Source organism: Juglans microcarpa x Juglans regia, chromosome 7D (assembly GCF_004785595.1).
Source record: "Juglans microcarpa x Juglans regia isolate MS1-56 chromosome 7D, Jm3101_v1.0, whole genome shotgun sequence".
NCBI lineage: Eukaryota > Viridiplantae > Streptophyta > Magnoliopsida > Fagales > Juglandaceae > Juglans > Juglans microcarpa x Juglans regia.
The window spans coordinates 2,152,290-2,173,275 of NC_054606.1; the positions used below are offsets into that span (position 1 = coordinate 2,152,290).

The following is a 20,986-nucleotide window of genomic DNA, read 5'->3' on the forward strand; positions in this document are numbered from 1 at the left end:
GATCATGTAATTTGCTAAAACTCGGGTCCCTGGGGAGCATTGGAGAGAGACAGACAAATGCATTTTTGAGTGCGGCCGTCACTATTCACAAACTTAATGCTTTGACTCAATAGTTGGTCAAGTTTTGTTGGGTATATTTTTCTTGGGAACCGTATAATTTTGTTTTTATGAATATTTTAAGTAGTAAAATTAACGATGCACGAAATTAGAGTGGCAGGACTTTACATCCAAGCCACTTCCTCTTAATATCAGTGTCACCTTCTGTTTTTTTGCAAACGTTTTAGCTATAAATAGAGATACGTAAAAATAAATTTATAAATTGACGTAATTGATATATATTAAATTATAAAATAAATTTAAAGTATTATGTAAAATTATATTAATTTATAAATTTATTTTATAAAATATTTTTAGGGGATAACTTTTTTTTTTTTTTTTAATTACGAAAAGGGTTGGAATTGGGTAGAGTTCATGAGTTAAACGTTACGTATTTGCATCCTGCACAAAGCACACACATAAGAAGTCATTTCATTTCAGTAAACAAGGAAAGACCTCCTAGTTTTCATGAATGTGACATGTCATGGTGGGTGGCTCCATTATGCTTTGATATTAAACATGATGGACACTGACTCATGGTACATATACACATATCATCATGGAGTCTTCATATTTATTGAATTTAGGTTACATTGTTAGTATGTTAATTAAATAATTTTGGTGAGTTGTTGATTAAAAATTAAATAAAATATTATTATAATATTATTTTTAACATAAAATTAATTTAGGATTACGAGACAAACAGAAAAGGAAGTGTAGCAGGGAGGCAGGAAAAATTGTCCTGAGCGGCTACAGAGATGGCGGGGAGGGGCCATTCGGCGAGGGAACTTTTCTCTTCCCCATCTGATTCCATATATCATTCGTCGCAATCTCCTCCACTCCTAACCGATCCCGACGCTGTCTTCTTTGTCAATTATTTGACTGCAGACGCTGATTGACCATGCACGCGCACTCCCTTCCTTTTCTTTTCTTTGAAATGTCCATTCTGACCGTTTATTTCAGGGGGGGGAGGAGGAGAAGCATTTGCCGACGTGGCATTTTTTTTGCGTATTTTTTAAACTTTAGCTTTTATATGATAATATTGCTTTGGGCGTATGATTTCTTTGTTGTCTGATTTAAATCCACTGTCCCGATCCACGCGCCTTTTCATGCCTTGTTACTGCTAGTTTCTACCAATAAGATCCAATTTAAGATCTTATCATGTGCTCATGCAATGCTTTTGCAATTCATTTAATTTCATATCATATTATAAGTTGTCCATATTTTTACCTTTTTTTAATTTTTTTTATAAAAATAATCAGTACTATAATTAGAGATGATAAAATAAATAACAGAAAGTATCGTTATTTTTTGTTACAATTCCAACAAGTAACTTTTTCGTACCGACGACATTATCATAGACTCACTCAAAGGTTACCAATTTGCTTTTGTTAGATTTTAAGAACCCAATCGAGCATGTAGGGATTATGAAGAAAAACTTTCTTAATGATTATAATCAAGTGTTTTCCAACTCAATAAATCATGCATGCAAAACCAATAGGGTCCCTCTTTTTCACTCTTCCTTGTTTGTTTAATTTATTCTAGTTAAAACCCAACGTAAATCATTACCCCCTTGGTAATTACACATTTTGTACTTTGTAGTATGTTAAACACTTGAAATTTGCCTTCTATCTTTCCTTCAGGCCCTTTTTTTTTTAATCTTGAGATGTTTAATAATATTGAGGTTTCGTTTAATTACACAGAGGAGATAATATAAAAATAAAATTAAAAGTTAAATAAAATATTATTAAAATATTATTTTTTAATATTATTTTTATTTTAAAATTTAAATTTTTTATTATATTTTATATAAAAATTTTAAAAAATTATAATGATAAGATGAAATTTTATTTATTTCTTATATTTTTTTGTTTTTGTTTTTTTTTTGTCTTCGGTAGCCACATCATTTGTTTATCATAGTATATTGCACCCACTTCTCCAAATACTACATAAGACCTACGGTGGTGGTCAAGATAATAATTACTAATTAGAGTAAATGAGGATTCCACACTGAGAAGTTCAAGTGGGTCCACTTTGGCCAATAAGGTGTCCCCACCTTTCATCCTTTGTGTTCACATCACGGTGCACCCAGCCTCTATTCACGACCCATCTTCTACTAAATATTCGTTTAAAATGGAAAAATGAGAGATAGAGAGAGAGTGAGTGAGTGACGAGAAATAAAATTAGGACAAAGCGATTCTGATCATGTCATGGACCTTATGACTCCCTACAACTTGAGCCTTTCTAGACGCTCCATTATGGAGCGTGACAATATTTTCTTTTCTTTTTTTCTTTTTATTTTTCAAAAGATTGATTTAATTTCTTTCAAAAAATGAGAATTTGAGCCATTTTGATACTAAATTCTAGAAGTGAAGACGCACTTAAATCAAATCCCTTCATTCATATTTCATTCCTAAAGTAAAAGGACTTGAGATAAGTGAATAGTTCTAGATTATCAAATATAATAAATAATTTACATTGACATTATTTTCTTGCAATATCGAAAAATTGTTATTGTTGAAAGATTCAGTATTTTCTTGATAAATTTTAAATGTGTATTAATTATTACCATCCTCACTATTAATAAAATATTAAAAACTATTTCTTCTTCCTCTTGCATATTAAATTACTTCAATTATGATAAATTCTCATAAGTCACAAATATATGTATTTATATTAGTATTTTGTTATACATCAGTTATTATTTATTTCCATACTTTATATCTGACAGTTTTTTTCATAGAATGTGAAGTTTGAAATAATAAATAATGATTGATATGAAAAATTGTTCTTTATATTATTATCGACCATTCAATTTTATTTACAAAAGCTAGCAATGACATCCTTATAGAAAGGTGGTCGTCTTGAATGTTTATTAATTTTTCTTTTAATCATTAATCATTAATTATTTTATTTTTATTTATTAAAAAATATAACTTTTAAGCCTTGCCTAACAAGTGGCACATGGAATGGTCAGTACTAGTGTGAATATTTTAATGATACAATGATGAAAGATCTACAAAGTAAGAATTGTAACTGAAAATCACATGCATCAGTTGGATTTTTAAAACATATTTAAGAAACAATTATAATATTTAAAAATATAAGGAGAAAAGATGTTATAAAGACGCACACGCACCAGCTAGTGCGCGTGGTTACAGCATAAGCCAAAAGTGAAGCCCAAGCCCGATCCGGGAGAACGGTCCAGGGAATCACGGTGACTACACATCAAACATAAACCTTGAAAAAGAAAGTGTAGCTCAAAGAAGGAACACAGCTGGTCCCGCCCCTGGGCCCATCCGACCCCACATCACCGTTAAAAGAAAAAAAAATTGGAAAAAATGAAAAGAAGAAGAAAAAAAAAAAAAAAAGGAGGAGAACCCTCCATCTCTCTCTCTGCATCTATCTTCCTCTTTGATCTCTCTGCCTCTCTGTCTCTCTCTCTCTCTCTCGCGTACACAGTGTTGCACATGAGTGTGGCTGCAAAAGCAGTACTACCCTCTACTGCTAGAAAAGAAAAAGCTGAGAGGAGAAAACCCACACCAAGAACATCGAGAACATTAAATAAAAACTATCACAAAAGCGCTTTTATACTTGGCAGAGCCACCCCCTATACCTTACCTCTAGACACAGAGAAGAGAGAGAGAGTGAGAGGATTGATTGTACTTTGGTGCGAGAAAAAACAGTGATTAAGGGAGCTCGAGCAGAGCTCTCTCACCGCTCGACTCGAGCTTTACAAAAAAATTGTTGTGTTATTGATTTTCGCCATCTTGTTATTTTAGTTAAAAGAAGAAGAAGAACCATAGCTTGTTTTTTTGTTGTTGTAGGACTGGGCGTGTCTCAGCCGTACGGATTCCGATTCTATTGTGTTTAATGACTGGTGGGTTCTCTCTCTGCTTTGGGAATTTTAAGTTTGATTTCTTTTGCTTTTCTGGGACTCCGAGATCTTTCTCTGCTCCGCTCTTTTTTTTGGATTTCAGATTCCATGCCTGTCTTCTCCTCCTCCTCCTTCTGTTTTTGTAATTTTCTGGGAGTTTTGCGAAAAAAGGGAAGAGATTATATGGGGAATGTGCTCTAATGTCGTTACGAAAATATGGTGAATATGTCATTTTCTGCTTCTATCAGCTTGTGGGTTTTGTTTTTCCTCTTTTTTTTTTGGAAAAAGATTGATTAGAGTTATTCTGCGAATTTTGTGTGGTATAGTATATCGTTTATGTAATATAATTGATTGCGCGTGAAAACTTAGCGACTTGATGATTTGATGAGTCTCTTATCTGATTTTAGTTGCATGATCTGGTCGGTTTCCTGAGAATTTTGCAATTTGGGATTTTCTGCTATCTAGTTTTGAAGTACAAGTCTCTAAAGGGTCATCGTGGTTTTTGGATTTTTTCTATCATGCTTCTACAAGCTCATTTACATTACGTAGTCGTTTGCCCTTTCTTTTCTTTATCGTGTTACTATACGTAGTAGTTGAGGTGATTATCTTGTAATTTAGGATACCAACATTAACATAGACAGATTTTGGTTTCTCGTCTTGTAAAATGCTTTCTTGTGAACCAAATGGAGGTTTAGGCAAGGTATTTAGTTGTTTGTGTGTGTCTCATGGATCTCTTTTGAGTTCATTTATATATGATATCTGTGCTTTTTATCAAGTAATGCTTGCATAGGGTGGAAGTGAAGAAGTTCTATGAGAATGGTATTGCATTGATTAGGAAAAAGTTTACATTCACGGGTAGTCCGTGGAATGATAATGAAAATTATACGGTTTCAATGTTAAGCACCCACTTGACTAAATCTCATTCTCATTTGCAGAGTCATTCGACTAAATTTTTTTGATGTAATGATACACGGTTTAAGAACATGGAGAAGTTTCCAGAATCAAAGGCACTTGCTGGAAAAGTGCGGATTGCCAGTGAAGTCTCAAAGGAACGTATGACTTCAGTAGGAGAATTTGGACAGCTCTCAAATGCATGCCGGCTACTTCAGCTATCAAATGCACGCGAGGTAGGTCAGCTTTCAAATGTGCGAGAGGTATCAAACGCACGTATTGCCCCAGTGAGAGAATTGGGTCAGTTATCCAATGCACGTATGGCTTCTGTAAAAGAAGTGGGTCAGATTCCAAATGTGCGCATGGTGTTGGTAAGAGACGATGTGGGCAGATCTGATGCGAGGGACTCTCAAGATTCAGATTCACCTGCACCTGTAAGAACATGGAAAGGAAAAGCGTCTTTGCCTGAACATGAAGAACTTGTGCCTTACGCCCTTACATTTTTTAAGGGCAGTGAGAAGTCTTATGAGGAAGGTGGTCCTAGTTCATTTTCTGGTGCTAGTCATCCCCCTGAACCTGTTGATATAGATTTAATGAGAACAGTTTACGTACCAATAGGTCAAAACAAATCTGAGGCTGGATGCTTAATGAAGAGCTTGTCTATGAAGGGTCCTTTTCTAGAAGATCTTTCGATCAGGGTTCCACCTAAGAAACCCGGCCCAGTTGTTCTTTCACCTACTGAGAGTTTGGTCGAGGAACCAAATGACGTGGGTGCATTGTCTTCACCTTTCTCAGTTCCCCGTGCATCACAAAATACAGAAAATTCTCTTCTTCCCGCTGATTCTGAGGAGAAGGAATGTGTATGGGATGCTTCTTTGCCTCCAAGCGGCAATGTAAGCCCACATAGTAGCATTGATAGTATTGGTGTTGTGACAGCTATGAGTGTTGTCAATAGCTGTGCCAGTACATATAGGAGTGATGCAATCATGAGTGATGGAATGCTTAGTTTGGAGAGGAACTGTGAGAGTACAAAAGGGAGCATTAGAGGGGATTCACTTGAAAGTGAAAAAACTAGTGTTAGTCGGGCAAGCGATAGTAGTGGGCTTAGTGATGATAGCAATTGGAGCAACATTACTGGGAGTGCTAATAAGCCTCACAAAGGAAATGACCCAAGGTGGAAGGCTATCCTTGCCATCCGATCAAGGGACGGAATTTTGGGCATGAGTCATTTTAGATTGCTTAAGCGGCTTGGTTGTGGTGATATTGGCAGCGTGTATCTCTCAGAGCTGAGTGGAACTCGTTGTTATTTTGCAATGAAAGTAATGGACAAGGCATCCCTTGCGAGCAGGAAGAAACTGACTAGGGCTCAGACAGAAAGGGAGATTTTACAGTTGCTGGACCATCCATTCCTTCCAACTTTATATACACATTTTGAGACGGACAGGTTCTCTTGTTTAGTCATGGAATATTGCCCAGGGGGTGATCTGCACACTTTGAGGCAGCGGCAACCTGGGAAACATTTCTCGGAGTATGCTGCACGGTATGTCTTATAATCATTTAATTTCCCTCATCTGTGATTCTGTCTAGCACTAATTTGTTCTCTGTTCTTGTGTCGCAACCTACCTTCTCATATATGTATATCTTTAGGCTGTGTGATACCATTCCATTTTGTTTACTTTTCTTTATTTTCAGGGGAAAAAAGCTTTAATGTTCATGCTCTTGCCACCTTGAGAGTTCTTGAATGCATGTATAATTAGGATTATGAAGAGATGCTTTATTTTTCATGCCTTTGTGGTGGTGGTTCTTGTTTCACGTGGTTTTCAATGTATACATGTTTGCACTTGTGATGCTCTCTTATGTTACATGATGCCTCTCTTTTACAATGAAAGCCTCCCTCAACAAATCTGGGTCTCTGTTTTACAATTGAAGTCATACTTCTTGCTGCTTTAGGGCCATTGTGTTTCACCATAAGGTTCTTCATTCTTTCATGCTATCATGCCCAACTATCGTGAGTAACTGAGTAAATTATTTCCCTCATCCTGATGAAGCTCCACTTTATGGAAATGAAGGACAATAATTTGTCTTGTCCTCAGTGGCCGTAGGTTTTAATCTACTTTTCCTGACAATCATGTGCTTTCACCTTCTCTACGAGTTCTGAAATCTGTAGAGTATAGGTACATTTCTGCTGCAATGTATTGCCTTGCATGCTTAAATGAGAGCTTAGTTTTGTTTGGTAGCCAATCAGTTTCTGTATCATACTTCTATGTTGGAAGTATGGGTTGTAGGAACTAGGCCATGAATACGCTTGAGCAACTAGTTTGATTGTCTTTGATCTTCCTTTTAAAAGATGGGTAAAATTTGAAGGCAGAAGGCAGAAGGCAGACAAGGGGCTGAACAAAAATAGAATGATGAGGCTCACCAAGGTAGGTTAGTCATCTTGGGTTGGAGACCTTTATGATATTGTCCATTTAATTGCCTCAGCTTTTGGAGTGGTTTGTAATACATGTAGTATAGCCGCAGATAAAACAAAATGATGAGAGAAGACGTGTCCTATGTAGCCAGCGTATATGATTTTGCTTATTTCCTATCCGATGATGATCCACATTAATGAAACTATTGAGTGTTGACCTACTTACCCATGTATTCACTGAAATCAAATAAATATTTTAATTAAAACGGCCCACTAGTTTCTTTAGTCTTTCTTATGTTGCTGATGAGACTATGATTTGGGGACATGCACCTACTTATGAAAAAAATGATCTGGGGACATGCACCTTGGAAGGAGGCAAAGCTAAGCTATGACGTGGTATTAGCTTCCTAATCTAGAAACCTCGTGCTTACCTAATTCCTGCTTTTCTCAATTCTTGGCCCTACATTTCATAGTGGCAGCAATATCATCAATGCCTGGAGAAGGAAAAATAGGAGACTTTTCTGTTACTTAATAAAAAAAAAAAAAATGATATTATAGGATGCTGTGTTATACTTGATGAAGTTTGTGAGGGTGTACCATCTTCAGTGCTATAACAAGACATCTTTACAATTCCAGTTACAATTGTGCTATTCCACTTGAATACCTCTTCTAAACGCTTTCTACATGGGAAATCCTCTGTTTACCGTCCAAGCTCCCGTGAAGAGATTGAAACAGATCTTTTAATTGTTGTAGTACCTTCTACTACAACCAAAAAAAAAAAAAATCTTCTTATGTGGATCAAAAAATTATTCTTCTTACTTATAAAAAGAAAAAAAAAATTGTTGTAGTACCTTCTGTTGTATATAAAGCTATAGTTCAGCAAAATAAGCATTTAACCATTTACATTGATCAGTAGCATTTGCGTAGTCACTGATTTGCATCCATCACTAGTGTCTGGAATGTTCTCTGCTGGATGTTTATTATAAATTGTTGAAAATCCCACACCCCTTCACCACCACCACCAAGTAAGAAGTTGCTGATTTAAGCATTTGTCGTTTTGTAGCACAATAGTGACGTGTTAATATAATATTATGCTGGCCTCATAATTCTTTTCCGTCTGACAGAAATATAATCATTTATTTCTTGGCATTTGCAGATTTTATGCTGCTGAGGTTCTCTTGGCCCTTGAGTATCTTCACATGCTTGGAGTTGTCTACAGGGACTTAAAACCTGAAAATGTGCTGGTTCGTGATGATGGCCATATAATGCTTTCAGACTTCGACCTTTCCCTAAGATGTACTGTTTCACCGACCCTGATAAAAACCTCTTTTGATTATGACCCTTCAAAACGGTCAGCTGGTGGTGCATTTTGCGTTCAACCTGCTTGTATCGAGCCTTCTTCAGTATGCATCCAGCCTGCTTGTTTTATTCCACGGCTCTTCCCTCAAAAAAGCAAGAAAAACCGAAGACCACGAGGTGAGCCTGGGTTGCTATCCAGGACGCTTCCAGAGCTTGTTGCAGAGCCTACTGCAGCACGATCTATGTCTTTTGTTGGAACCCATGAATACCTAGCCCCAGAAATTATAAAGGGAGAAGGCCATGGCAGTGCAGTTGATTGGTGGACATTTGGCATTTTCTTGCACGAATTATTGTATGGCAAAACCCCATTCAAAGGCTCTGGAAACCGTGCCACACTGTTTAATGTGGTGGGGCAGCAGCTCAAATTCCCAGACTCACCAGCAACCAGCTATGCGAGTCGGGATCTCATCCGGGGCTTGTTGGTTAAGGAGCCGCAGCATAGGCTTGGGGTGAAGAGGGGTGCCACTGAGATCAAGCAGCACCCCTTCTTTGAAGGTGTTAATTGGGCTCTAATACGATGCAGCACACCACCAGAAGTGCCAAGACCAATGGAAACCGAACTTCCCGGGAAGTTTGGAGCAGTTGACACAGTTGGGGTTGTTGGTAGTAGCAGTAAAAGGATGGTAGGAACAGACGTGAAGTCTGGGGGTAAGTATCTGGACTTCGAGTTCTTTTAGTTTTGGAATACAGGATTGACATGCTTTGTTGTATTGGTATCATCGGTTAATCCAAAATGAAGTTTCATGAATTATTTCATTCTGCAAATGAACTTTAGCTAACCTGCCTCATAACAGAATACTACCAATCCAATTAGAAAATCGATCCTTCTATGTCCCATGGAGTACGATGGTTCCACCTGTCGGGTTGTACCGTGGTCTGACATCGAAATCATTATAGATGATCCCAAGTTCCCAAACCTAATAGTTAGTAGAAAACTCATTTTCTTGTTAGAACTAGTGTTTCTCTTTTGAGAAGTTATTGAAGCCAAGATTTTCAGTCGCAACTTATAAATAATTTATTTTCTTTATCGTTTTTGGTCTGTTATTGAAAAAAAAGGTGTTATTCAAGCAATGCAAAGGAGTTTATTAAGGGTGCATCGTGCATGGTCTGCATGGCACATATTCATATTTGGACACACAACGAGTTCGAGTTTGTTAATGATACTCCGACCTTTCTTCTTTAGTGGTGTCGTAATACTGTTACCTTCTAATACAGCGTTGCTGTAACTCCATGAATTGTTAGCTTCCTTGCATTAAATCACGTTGAAGGTTTATAGATTAGGCTTCTAAGATGAAAAAAGAATCTATCTTTCGAGAAGCTTTGGATTATGGTCTCTTAGATCGAGTTAAAGGTAAATTACACAGAGTTGAAACTGCCGCCATTGCAATGCCAAAAAAACCCATATATGACAAAACAAGATGGAAGGCCGAAACAGAAGCCCTTGCCAAAAAAAAATGCATAAACAGAAGAAACATTAAGTGTCAAAGCCCGTGATCAGTGACTTAATTTGTGAATAAAATTTTCAACATCAACTCTTGTCACTTTTCTTCTTGAGATTTGTTGATGACCAAATGCTTGAAATACATACATAGAATCAGAATGCAAGATGGAAAAAGCAAATGAGGGAAAGGTAAATTGCTCTGTTTAGAATTCGAAAGTGTAATGCCCCTGACAGTATTGTATTAGAGGGTCCAAGGAAATGAAAGGAAGGGGGACCCAACAAACCCACCCAAAATGATAACCCTTTAATTGGAGTTTCAAACAAAAATCTGTTCATCATGATTAGAAAGAATTGAATAGGACCACAACACTCAACTTTCTTTTGCTTTAGGATTCGTTTATTTTCACAATTATTTGTCAATTCATTTCATCTAATCATTATAATTTTTTTAAATTCTCACACAATAAAATAAAGAATTCAACTTTTTTAAAATTTTAAATAAAATAATATTAAAAAAATATATTCTAACAATATTTTATTTAATTTTTAACTTTAATTTCAAATCATTTCATCTATAAAAACAAACGAGGCATTAGTTTCATCAATTTACTTAGGATTTTGGCCCCCTCTTATCCACCAAATGGTTACATGCATTATGCATATGAAATCCACACCTTATCGTGTTACTCTTTTTTCGCCCTTTTTTTGTAACAATTTACTGATCATGAACCATCTATTCGTTTCTTGAAGCATAAAATGCCCTTTCGGTGATGACAATGACAGCCCGAATCAAACCTACTTTTTATGGAAAAAAAAAAAAAAGAAAAGAAAAAAAAAGAGAACCTTTTATTTTTTCCATTCGAGTAAATCTAAATTGGGTGGATTTTATAATTTTTGAAACACAGACTTTGTTTCCATTGCGTTAATGTGGGACTTACTGTTAAGTCTCATACTGCTTAAAAATGATTATTGTATTGCCTTGACCTCCTATATAATGGTTGGCCTAGGAGACCAAGGCAATTCATTAACTTGAATTCAAGTATTTAACAAATTGTATATATTTATATAAATATAAAAAAAATATTTTTTATTATAATTTGAGATGGTACGGAGCAGCGTGCGGGGTGGGGCCCAACTAGGGTCAGCCCGCCCCCTGCCCCCGCTAGTGGTTCTTCATGCGGGGTGGGGGCCCCCGCCCCCGCATATGCGGTGCAGGGTAGCGGGGGGCGGGCCCCTGCTGCCCACCCCTACTTTTTTTCTAACACCGGACCGAACTGAATTGAACCGGTTCATATAAATATATATTTTTAATTTTTTATATAATTTTTTATATTATATATAATTTTGATATCTAATATATATAATTATATATAAAATAATCTTGTATTATATGTTAAATTACTAATTAAAATAAAATTAAAAATTAAAATCTTATATAAATAATTATATATGATCATTATAGTCTATAGTATTAGTAGTTATACTAATACAATATCACTACATATTATAATATACTATAATATATCACTATATTATATATTATAATATATCACTATAGTCTATAATACAATATAATACAATTATAGTATATATTATAATATACTACAATATATTATTATTATATTATTATATACTATAATATATATAGCATATTATATATGTTATATATATAATATATTCAAAAAATCAGACCGAAACTAGTAAAACCTGAAATACCGATTTAAGAGTTAACTGATGCAGTATCGATTCTTCAAATCTCAAAATCGGTGTATACCGATTCAATTCTAAAGTATGTTTAAAACCGGACCTAATCGGACCGGTTATAGTCCTCAATAATAAACTATTCATTACAGAAAGTAGAAGGCGTATATTTATTCATCTGCAGAATTTGTCAATCTCTGGTACAACAATCCCAGCAATTTACTATACAAAGACATTCTCCTTTCCGCCAAAAAAAAGGGCGACAAAATCACAAAATTCCTCGTATTTACAAGTAGAATAGAACACCCAAAACTAATAAGTAATAACAGTAACAATAATAAGAGCCCGCCAAAAAAACAAAAAACCCAGCCCTTGAGGATTCCCAATTACCTCAGACACCCATGCGCGCAGAATGATCGTATGCAATCTATTTGATTGCGTAGGAACGGATGCAGACTGTCTGGAGTGCCTCTGTAAATAGCGCAGAAAAACTGGTTAATGCCTGAAAAACTCCTGGCAATCCCGTCTGAAGATTATTTAGTGTCATTGCTCTCGTCACCTCGACCGCTTTGGAATGCCTCAGCATCTCGTCTTCCACCCGTCTTTGGCAGGCTACAAGCTCAGATTTCTTCTCGGCAAGAGGGTCACGGGCATCCAACATCTGCCCATTTTCAGGTCCGGGATCAGGAAGCCCAATACCTACCATGGAGTATGAATGGTAGAACTTCTTTTCTATGTTTCTAACAGATGAAGCCTTTTTCTCAAGCTCCTTTGATGCAGTTTCAGTACGTTTTTTCATCTTGAGCTCTTCAGTTTGTTTTAAGGTTATTACATGAACAACGTTGACAAAGCTCTTGATAGCTTCAGAAGCAACTGTGTCAGGAACGCGATCAAGGGCAAGCTTCCACTCGTCACAAAAGGCATATACTTCGGAGGTTTCACTGTTGCCATTTGTGTTGTCATTGTTAACCGGTAAGAGGGTGAGCTTGAACCAGCCATGGAGGGACTGGATAAAGTCCCGCTGAAATGTTATGAGGCGGCAGAAACTGGAGTGCCAGGCAGAAACAGCTGATTCAAGGTCGCGAGTTGCCTGCCGGTGTGATTCAGAGGTTGCATCACCCTTGGTTGACCCGTTCACAAGGCCGCGAACTTGCTGCACAATGTGGTTCTGAACTTCATGGTACTGGTTCATTAATCTCCACATGTACATAAACCTGCACACAGTATGGCACAAAATAAAGACGTGTCCCAACTTGTCAGTTCATTATTTCAAGCTAGATGCCTACAAGCTGCTCATCACGTCCCATATCCCATATCTACTCGCATAGAGCACCAAAGCTAAGGTTTTCTAATATAGTTCTAATCGCATGTCTACCAAGAAGTCCCACTTGTACAGCATAGCTAGAAGCTACCACAGAATGGACCCACAGGTAAGAAACAGAAGGATCTCATATAAAAGCAGTACATGGGACTCTTTGATCATTTGCATTAACATAATTTTAAAAGAATGGCAAAATTAATAGCCAACCAACATTGCTCCTACAAGAATCATCCCGTAATCATCATGCTATTTATAGTGGCCTTGTAATTTATCATAATGCCACCATACCAGCACTACTCACAGTTTGGTATAACGACAACAATGATTTTTTTGACTTGGGTTAATCAGCGTCTAGCAACCAGTCCATTCCTCTAGAAACAGACAATTGTGGGTCACACATCACAGTGAAGTCCAGCGTACCTACTTCCACCCATCAATTATGCTTTGGCCCCAAAAGGGCCTACAGATTAAAAAAAAAAAAAAAAAAAAACAATTGGAGAGGTGAAGTTAAGGCCACTGTCCAATTTCAACAGGTAACCAGCAACTGAAAAAGTCCAGGACAATAAAGCACATGTTGTTACAGAGGAGAAGAAGCAAGTGGCACAGTGGATCACAATGCTTCAATTAAAGTACCAAAGTCAAGATTCTTTTTTTTGATCGGTAAGTACCAAAGTCAAGATTCAAACCCTCAATGTGAAAGTTGCTCACTCTAACATCATAGACCATGCGTAATAGCAAAATGCACAACTCTACCATACTTCCTTGAAAAATTCAGCAATTTCTTAATTGGCTAAAAATCTTCATTACCTTTACTACCATACTTCCTTGAAAAATTCAGCAATTTCTTAATTGGCTAAAAATCTTCATTATCTTTCGGCATGTCATAGTGGTTAAATTTAAAAAACTCAGAAATTGAATTTAGCCACATATTCAGTATTTAAAACAAGATACCTCTTGGTATTTAAAACATAAAAATCACTCAATTGAGTTTATGTGTTTATCTTGATCATGTTACTGCCAGCATTAGGAGTGATCCTATCGTCATACACCAACCACAATTTAATGTGACAGTCAATATGTGAATCATTCTCATTGTCATGTCTTTCTATGCACAGAAATAAATTCACCAAAACAAATGGAAAGAGAAGACATTACCCATGACAGAGTTCAACAAGCTGGGAACAAGATCAGAGTCTCTAAGACCGATGATTGCAGTTGATGTGGTAGAGACAGCCTGAGATGAGACAATAATTAGTGACTGCAGTCTCTTTAATGAAGCCTTGGTCTTGTCTAACTTGATTTCATCCTCTCCTTTGTATTCCTGACTCTGCAGCGTGGACAGCTTCTTTTCATGTTCAATCTTCACGCCCTCTCTAGACTAAAATTCATAGATAAATTGTTACCCGCATCAGCACTTACTGATTTCAAAACCATATGGTTTTAACAAAAATTAAATGCAACAGCAAATATTCATCATTCAACGTGCCCAGAAAATGAGCATAACCACACGTGAAACCTCGTGCCAATTTAAATCACCTACACTTCCATCTTTTGATAATTTAGACATTACTTGCCGTTCATGGTAGTAAACTCTGGGGAATAAAGGCTCTTTGTTGCAGCCACATAACAAAGTCAAGAAATTTAATTCCAAAAGTTTCATAGACAATACATATTTTATATCTCTCCGGTGAGCGGACAATTTTTTGTTAACCCAGTGTTCCTTGTCCTCAAGGGTCCATCAAATACTCACCAAATATTTAGATAAAAAAAATTCAAGGAAGAAAAAAAATCAAATGCGATTCATGTATATAGCAAGTCATGTTGGTGGAGGGCATTGTTGTCATTAAGAGACGAACAGAGGTTAATTAATCTAAAAGATTCCCACTGCCTATCAGGTGCATTATCGTCAATTTACACTACACCCCAAAATAGCAAACGAGGGCAATTACGTTATATAGACTGATATTGCGGGAAGCTTACGCTACAAACAAGGGGCTGCATATCCTAGTCACCAATCTCATTCTATTGAAAAAAAAAAAATAATAATAATGTTAGATAAGTCTTAGGTGTACTCTTTTTAAAAAAAAATGAAATCTATTATTAATAAATTAATTTTTTTATATAAGTTTTACTGTAGTGAAATGTTTAAGCGCCATGTAATTAATTAGTAAAATGCAAGATACAGTAATGGAATTCTTATTAATTTTTTTGAAAAAGAGTAGGATCTACTGTTAAATTAGTTTTTTATCATATGAATATCGTATTTACTCATTTTTTTCAAAATGATTGCATAACGCTTACACATTCTATGGCGGCAAATATTATTGTTCTTATTTATATTTTTAAAAATGAGTGTGCGTTGGCACTGCAAATTTAATTTCTAAAACAAAAAATCTACAAACTTCCGTCATTATTCCACTCTTCTGTAATTACATTACGCTACGTGGCAGTATCGAATAACGTTAAATCAATCTTCTATAAAAATATTAAAACTTCAAAAATATATTTTAAAATGTGATTCGTATTTCGCGGTGGTATATAAGATTTAAAATTTAAAATATTACATGTAGAGTCTATTTTTTAATTGTCTTTATAGACTTCGCATTACTCTCAAACAATACTGTTAATGTTAATAATGCTGAATGATAAATAGTCTAATTTTAGAAGGAAAAAAAACCCATAAAAATATATGATAACGGATTAGTTAAATAATATTAGGGTTATTGAGGGAGAAATTGTTTACCTTGACTTCTTCGTAGAGCTTCTTCTCCCAAGCCAAGAGCCGCTCCAAGGTGGAGCAGAGGCTCTTTGGACCGCCCGGTTCATCGAGCGAACCCGCATCGATCCGGTATTTAACCGCAAGTGGCGGTTTTGAGGTCCAGTTCGAGCTCAGGTTGCTCAACACACTACTTGAATGGTACACTGTCTCTGAAGATTATTAGTCAGCATTTGTTAATCAAAAGCTCATTATCTAAATTTTTAATTCTCAGTTTTGGGTGCTGAGAAAAAATGAGGGAAAATTTGACTGCTCGTGATTAAGTTTACCAGTTTGACAGGGTTTTGGATCGAATTTATTGAGATTTTGGGATAGTTGGAGGGAAATTAATCTTTCCTACATTTTCTCGGTAATTAAACATTTAATTCGAAATAAAATGATTAAGAATTAAAAGAAAAGGGGAAGTCTCTCACTCTTCAGCTGCCTGAAGCTCCGATCGAGCTGAGCCCTGCCAATCTCCAGCATCTCCGAAACCTGGTCGCCGGCCGCAGCGGCGTTCTCGAAATTCTCCCTAATAGCCTCCACGATCTCCTTCAAGTCCCTGTGTCTCACCACCATCTTCATGTTATCCGATGATCTCTCCCCGGTCCGATAGCTCCCCGCAGATGACCCTGCGTCCTCCGACTTCATCATCGTCGGATACTTCCGCGGAGGCTCAGGCTCCGTCTCCGCAGCTACCGACGATGCCCCGAAGTTCGACCGGGTACCGATCTCGGATCTCGAATCCCCGTCGCCGTCATCTACCAGTTCTTCTTCTTCGGAAGAGCTAGTGGTGCTGTAATGGTCCCCCCATTCGCTACAGTGAACCTCCTCTCGCTCTCGCTCAGCCTCTGTGGCCGGCTCGGTCTCCTCCTCCCGGTATTTTTTCTCGAAGAAATCGTACTCTCTCTCGGTTCCTTCGTCTTCCTCGTCGTCGTCTTGGTCCAAATCGTGTTGTTGTGGACGGTCGACTCTTCCACTGTGGAACTCGGTATTCCGTTGGTTGAAGAATTCGGAGTCTGGAGGGGAGGGAGGATAGAAGTTCTCCCAGTTCCACACGGAGGACGCCTGGGACGGAGTGCTGGAGTAGGTGGAGTTGGCCTGGTAGGCGCTGGGGAAGAAATCGCTTCGCGGAGAGGAACTAGCAAAGCTCGACTCGGAGAGTATGTGGGGGAGTTTCGGCTTCGGCTTCGGTTTCTTGAACGACGTGGTTCTTCGAGGAGTAGGGGCGGCAGAAGACGAGAGGATGTGGGGGAGCTTAGAGCTGGCGATAGTGGGAGACAACGAAGGCGGTTGCGGTGGTTGATGGAAGGAAGGGGAGGGGGACGGGACACGTGGGGGGACGGGATTGGAGGGAGTTGGTGGAGGTGGTTGGTGGAGGAAGACGGCCGGGGTTTGGTCGGATACGGAGAGCGGCTCGCCTTTGGCGAAGGAGTAGAGTGCCGAGCCAGTGAGGCGCAGGGAACGGACGTAGTCTGCGTGAGCCGCGGCCAGGTGATGGCGAGCGTAAACCGCGTTTTTCATTAGGCGGCGCCGCTCCTTGCACCGCCGCACCGTGTCCTCGTTGTCGAGCTTCGACGCTGCGCAACCCATATATAGTATATGTTGTCTATCAACGTAAATACAAAATCGAATTACTGGTTTTGAGTGGTGTTGCTGGCGGTGGCGAAAAACGAGTGACTCAGTGAGTGAGTGAGGGCGAATTGGAGGGAGAGAGAGGGAGAGGTGTTTAATATATGGTTGGATTCTGGTGCACTGTGGATACCTTTTGCAGTTGGGTAAGGCTACTGTACCGCCGAGCGTTTACCGCTAGACGTACCGTCAAAATTTTTTTTTTTAATATATTTAAAAAATAAAAAAATATATTAATATATTTAAAATTACTTTTTTAACTATTAAATAAAAAAAAAATTAACCAACAGCCGATTAGGACTGTCAAACTAGAGCAACAAAGAAGCTTTTTCAATTAGAAAATATTATTCTTACCGTTTGTTTTTATTGCTGTGAGTTTTTTATTTTTTATTTTTTTATTTAATGATTTAATAAATATTTTTTAATATTATTATAAATATTTTTATTTTTTAAGATATTTTTAAATGTGTTAAAAAGTACATATAAAAAAAAAAAAATTCCAAAATCACTAATGAGAGCTCCGGTGGGAGCTCCAAGCGGTGGGAGTAGCACAATCTTTCCAATTTGCTTGCCTTATTTATTTATTTTTTAGATTTGTTTTTACAGATAAGTGAACTCACTGAATTAGTAATATTTTAATGAGGGGCAGTTTAATTAATTTAATAATAATAAGTTGCTTAGGTCAATCACTTTCAAATCTCATTATCTTACAGAAAATAATGAATTATTTTTTTAATATTTTATTAAGGGGTTGTGATAATTTTATGTTAATTTGGATTTAATTAAATATGAATTGAGAAGACTGCCTACTGTTTTAGTTACTGCTTTGCCTGTATGAGAGATTGGGAGACGGAGATGGAAGATTTGTACCGAATTGTGTGGGGGCCTTGTTGCTTTGATTTTGAGTCAAGTCCAGCAATTGCATTGCTGGATTTTTTTGTTTCTTTTTGCCGTGAAAATGGTTTTCATTTTTCTGTTTTGCTTTTTATTTATTTATGTATTAAAAGGATGGAATTATGCTGTTGGGTGTTTATGATATGGTAGATGGAATTATTGGCATGTCTGCTTGGTTGTAGTTGATCGTTTATAAAAGCCTCCACTGACTGTAGATCCCCCTGTTTTCTTTGTTGTGTCTGCGAAAGGGCTGCATTTGCAAGAACGAAAATGTCAAAAAGCATAGACTGAAAGCATACACAGTCAGATACCAGTAGATATTCCGCAATAAGTGGGTCCTTTTGTAAGGGAAAAAAAAAAAAATCAATAAAAAGAGGGAGAGGTGAAAGGCAGAAGATTGAAAACAGTGAAAGGGTTTCCTTTTTAATTTTTTTGGCCCAATCTTTCCATTCCACATTGTCTCATTCCCTGGACCCAACTATCCTTCCACCACATAATCACCTTTTTTTCTTCAAAAAAAAAAAAAAAAAAAGACTTTCTTCTTCTCTTTTCTTGTTCAGATAAAAGCTTTACCGAAAAACAAACACCTATAGATGGAGCGGATCAATTATATAAAGTATGCTGGATAATAAAATTAAGGGAAATACTCTTAAACACAAATACATTATACAAAAATAATCTCACGTAATTTGATGTGATTCATCAGAATATATAGTTATTTTTACTGTAAAATAAATTTAAAATAATGATACCCACACGATACTCTTCATAATACTATTTCACATCACAGTAAAATGAGGTAAAATAAAAATATTTTTATAAAATAATATTACTTTTATCAAGTATTTTATAATAATACCCTCATTTTAAAACATGAATGTAAAATATATTATGCAAAGTATTATATATTTATCATTTTACCCTCAAAATACAGGACCAAGAAAGAACAGGTGCCTGCCTTATTCATTCTAGTACGGGTAGGCGTACCCCAAAATCACTTCAACAACATAGAAACAATGTGACAAAACTGCATCAGAGAGCACAAGTACAAAAAACCCTAACAAGATTTTCCTCTACTTTGAGGGAACACACACATATATTATAATGGGCAGAATCTAAAATCTGCTGTCTGAACAGTGAACAAAAGCTTCGGTTCAACAATAAATTTGGGTTTTATAAGCATCAAAAGTCCAAGCCAAACAGACAGACACCAAAAGGTTGAGAGAGAAATAGAGGTGTAGGCATGTACTGTAAGATGGAAATCCAAAGGGAAAAAAAAAAAAAAAAAAAAAAAAAAAAACCGATCAAATGGAAATGTTATCTTCAAAAAAGGTTGGCACTGTGATCATTATTATATATTATTATTATTATTATTATTATTATTATTATTATTAGGGTATAGTACAAGTACTGCTACTACACTAGGACTAGGTTAGTCCACTATTTCATATTAGATCATGAAAATTATCCAACATTCCATGACAAAGTGTTCCTTTTGTCGTGGCTCCAAATTACCCATTCTCTCGCACATACCTCGGGATGCTTTGGAGGTGGCTCCATGTCAAAGATAATGGCTCAAGAATAATTGATTTTATTACCATTAGCTTTAACTGACAAAAGAAGCTTAAAAAAAAAGTCCTAAACGACAACCGCTCGACCAATTAAATCCATTTTCTAAACTGAACTTACCATTGGCGTTGCATTTCGTAAAATGCTGTTTGTTTCAGGTGGTCCGAAAATTACCAAACGCCTTGACTCACTCACTCCCAACATCTATGATCGATCTATTGCATCGTCAAATTACTAATTAGATAGGACAATGCTAGGGCTGGGGGATCCCGTTCATTTTCCCGCTTGCTTTTTTTTTTTACTCAGTAATTAGGAAAATATTGTTTAATAATATTATGATTTTTTTTTAAATTAAAAAAAATTATGTAAAAAAAAAAAATTTTTAAAACTCTTTTTTCACATCATTTTTAACACTTTTAAATATTTTTTAAAAAAGAAAAAATAGTATTATTAAACAACATTTTCTTACTCACTAAGTAAAAAAAAAAAAAAAATAGTTGGAAAATGAGCAGGACCCCCAGCAGGATCCCTATCATTTTCCAATTAGATAACATCTTACTAATTAGATTATGTCAATGTCACTAATTTTCATCATTTTAAGTTAAACGGATGACATTTTTAAATTTTTAGTAACTAGGAAGTGCAATGTATCAATTAGTTTTGATAGTTGGAACTTGAAAGATTCAATATGATAATTTTGATTGTTTGAGATGTCATGTATTAATTGTCTGGTAGGTAAAATGTGCAAAGAGTATTTTTCTCTTAAAAATACAAAAACAAGCGCACACAATCCATGCCATTTTCTTCGTGATCTTGATTCTTGACATTTTAAATTACCTATACTGAAGAAACAAATTGCTAAACGATGTAAAAATTCCCCTTTGTTGCCTCATCCTTTATGTACTTCTTAGTTCTTACCCCCATGTGAACAATTTTCTTACTCTAGCCTATGTACTTGCTACACCAAAGTCAACACATTTCGTCTCCCACAATCCGCCATTCTCATAGGCGCTTGAGGGTCATCCCAGCAGAATATAAAC

At 36.5% G+C, this 20,986-nt stretch overlaps 2 protein-coding genes across 3 annotated transcripts; one reads left to right on the top strand and one right to left on the bottom strand.

Annotated features, from left to right (window-relative positions):
• The first annotated feature begins 3,475 nt into the window (after positions 1-3,475).
• Positions 3,476-9,381, top strand: LOC121238497 (serine/threonine-protein kinase D6PK-like). Of its 2 annotated transcripts, none has more exons than XM_041135388.1 (3): positions 3,476-3,976; positions 4,909-6,404; positions 8,431-9,381. In XM_041135388.1, exons 2-3 carry the CDS (start codon positions 4,957-4,959, stop codon positions 9,308-9,310), a joined length of 2,328 nt encoding a protein of 775 aa, XP_040991322.1. In that variant the 5' UTR covers positions 3,476-3,976; positions 4,909-4,956; the 3' UTR covers positions 9,311-9,381. The 2 variants fall into 2 exon arrangements, with proteins under 2 accessions (XP_040991322.1, XP_040991323.1); XM_041135389.1 differs by lacking the exon at positions 3,476-3,976 and adding an exon at positions 3,993-4,192.
• Positions 9,382-11,926: 2,545 nt separating this feature from the next.
• LOC121238498 (nitrate regulatory gene2 protein-like) lies at positions 11,927-17,570 on the bottom strand. Its single transcript, XM_041135390.1, is given in 5 exon segments — positions 11,927-12,989; positions 14,252-14,273; positions 14,276-14,474; positions 15,840-16,024; positions 16,286-17,570. Coding segments are annotated over 5 exon segments (2,352 nt in total). The 5' UTR covers positions 17,445-17,570; the 3' UTR covers positions 11,927-12,202.
• Between the last annotated feature and the right edge of the window lie 3,416 nt (positions 17,571-20,986).

Bases quoted from the DNA above. Each gene is read 5' to 3' on its own strand.
- LOC121238497 (XM_041135388.1), top strand. From the start codon at position 4,957: ATGGAGAAGTTTCCAGAATCAAAGGCACTTGCTGGAAAAGTGCGGATT. The intron at 6,405-8,430 runs GTATGTCTTATA...TGGCATTTGCAG, and splicing joins TTCTCGGAGTATGCTGCACG to ATTTTATGCTGCTGAGGTTC.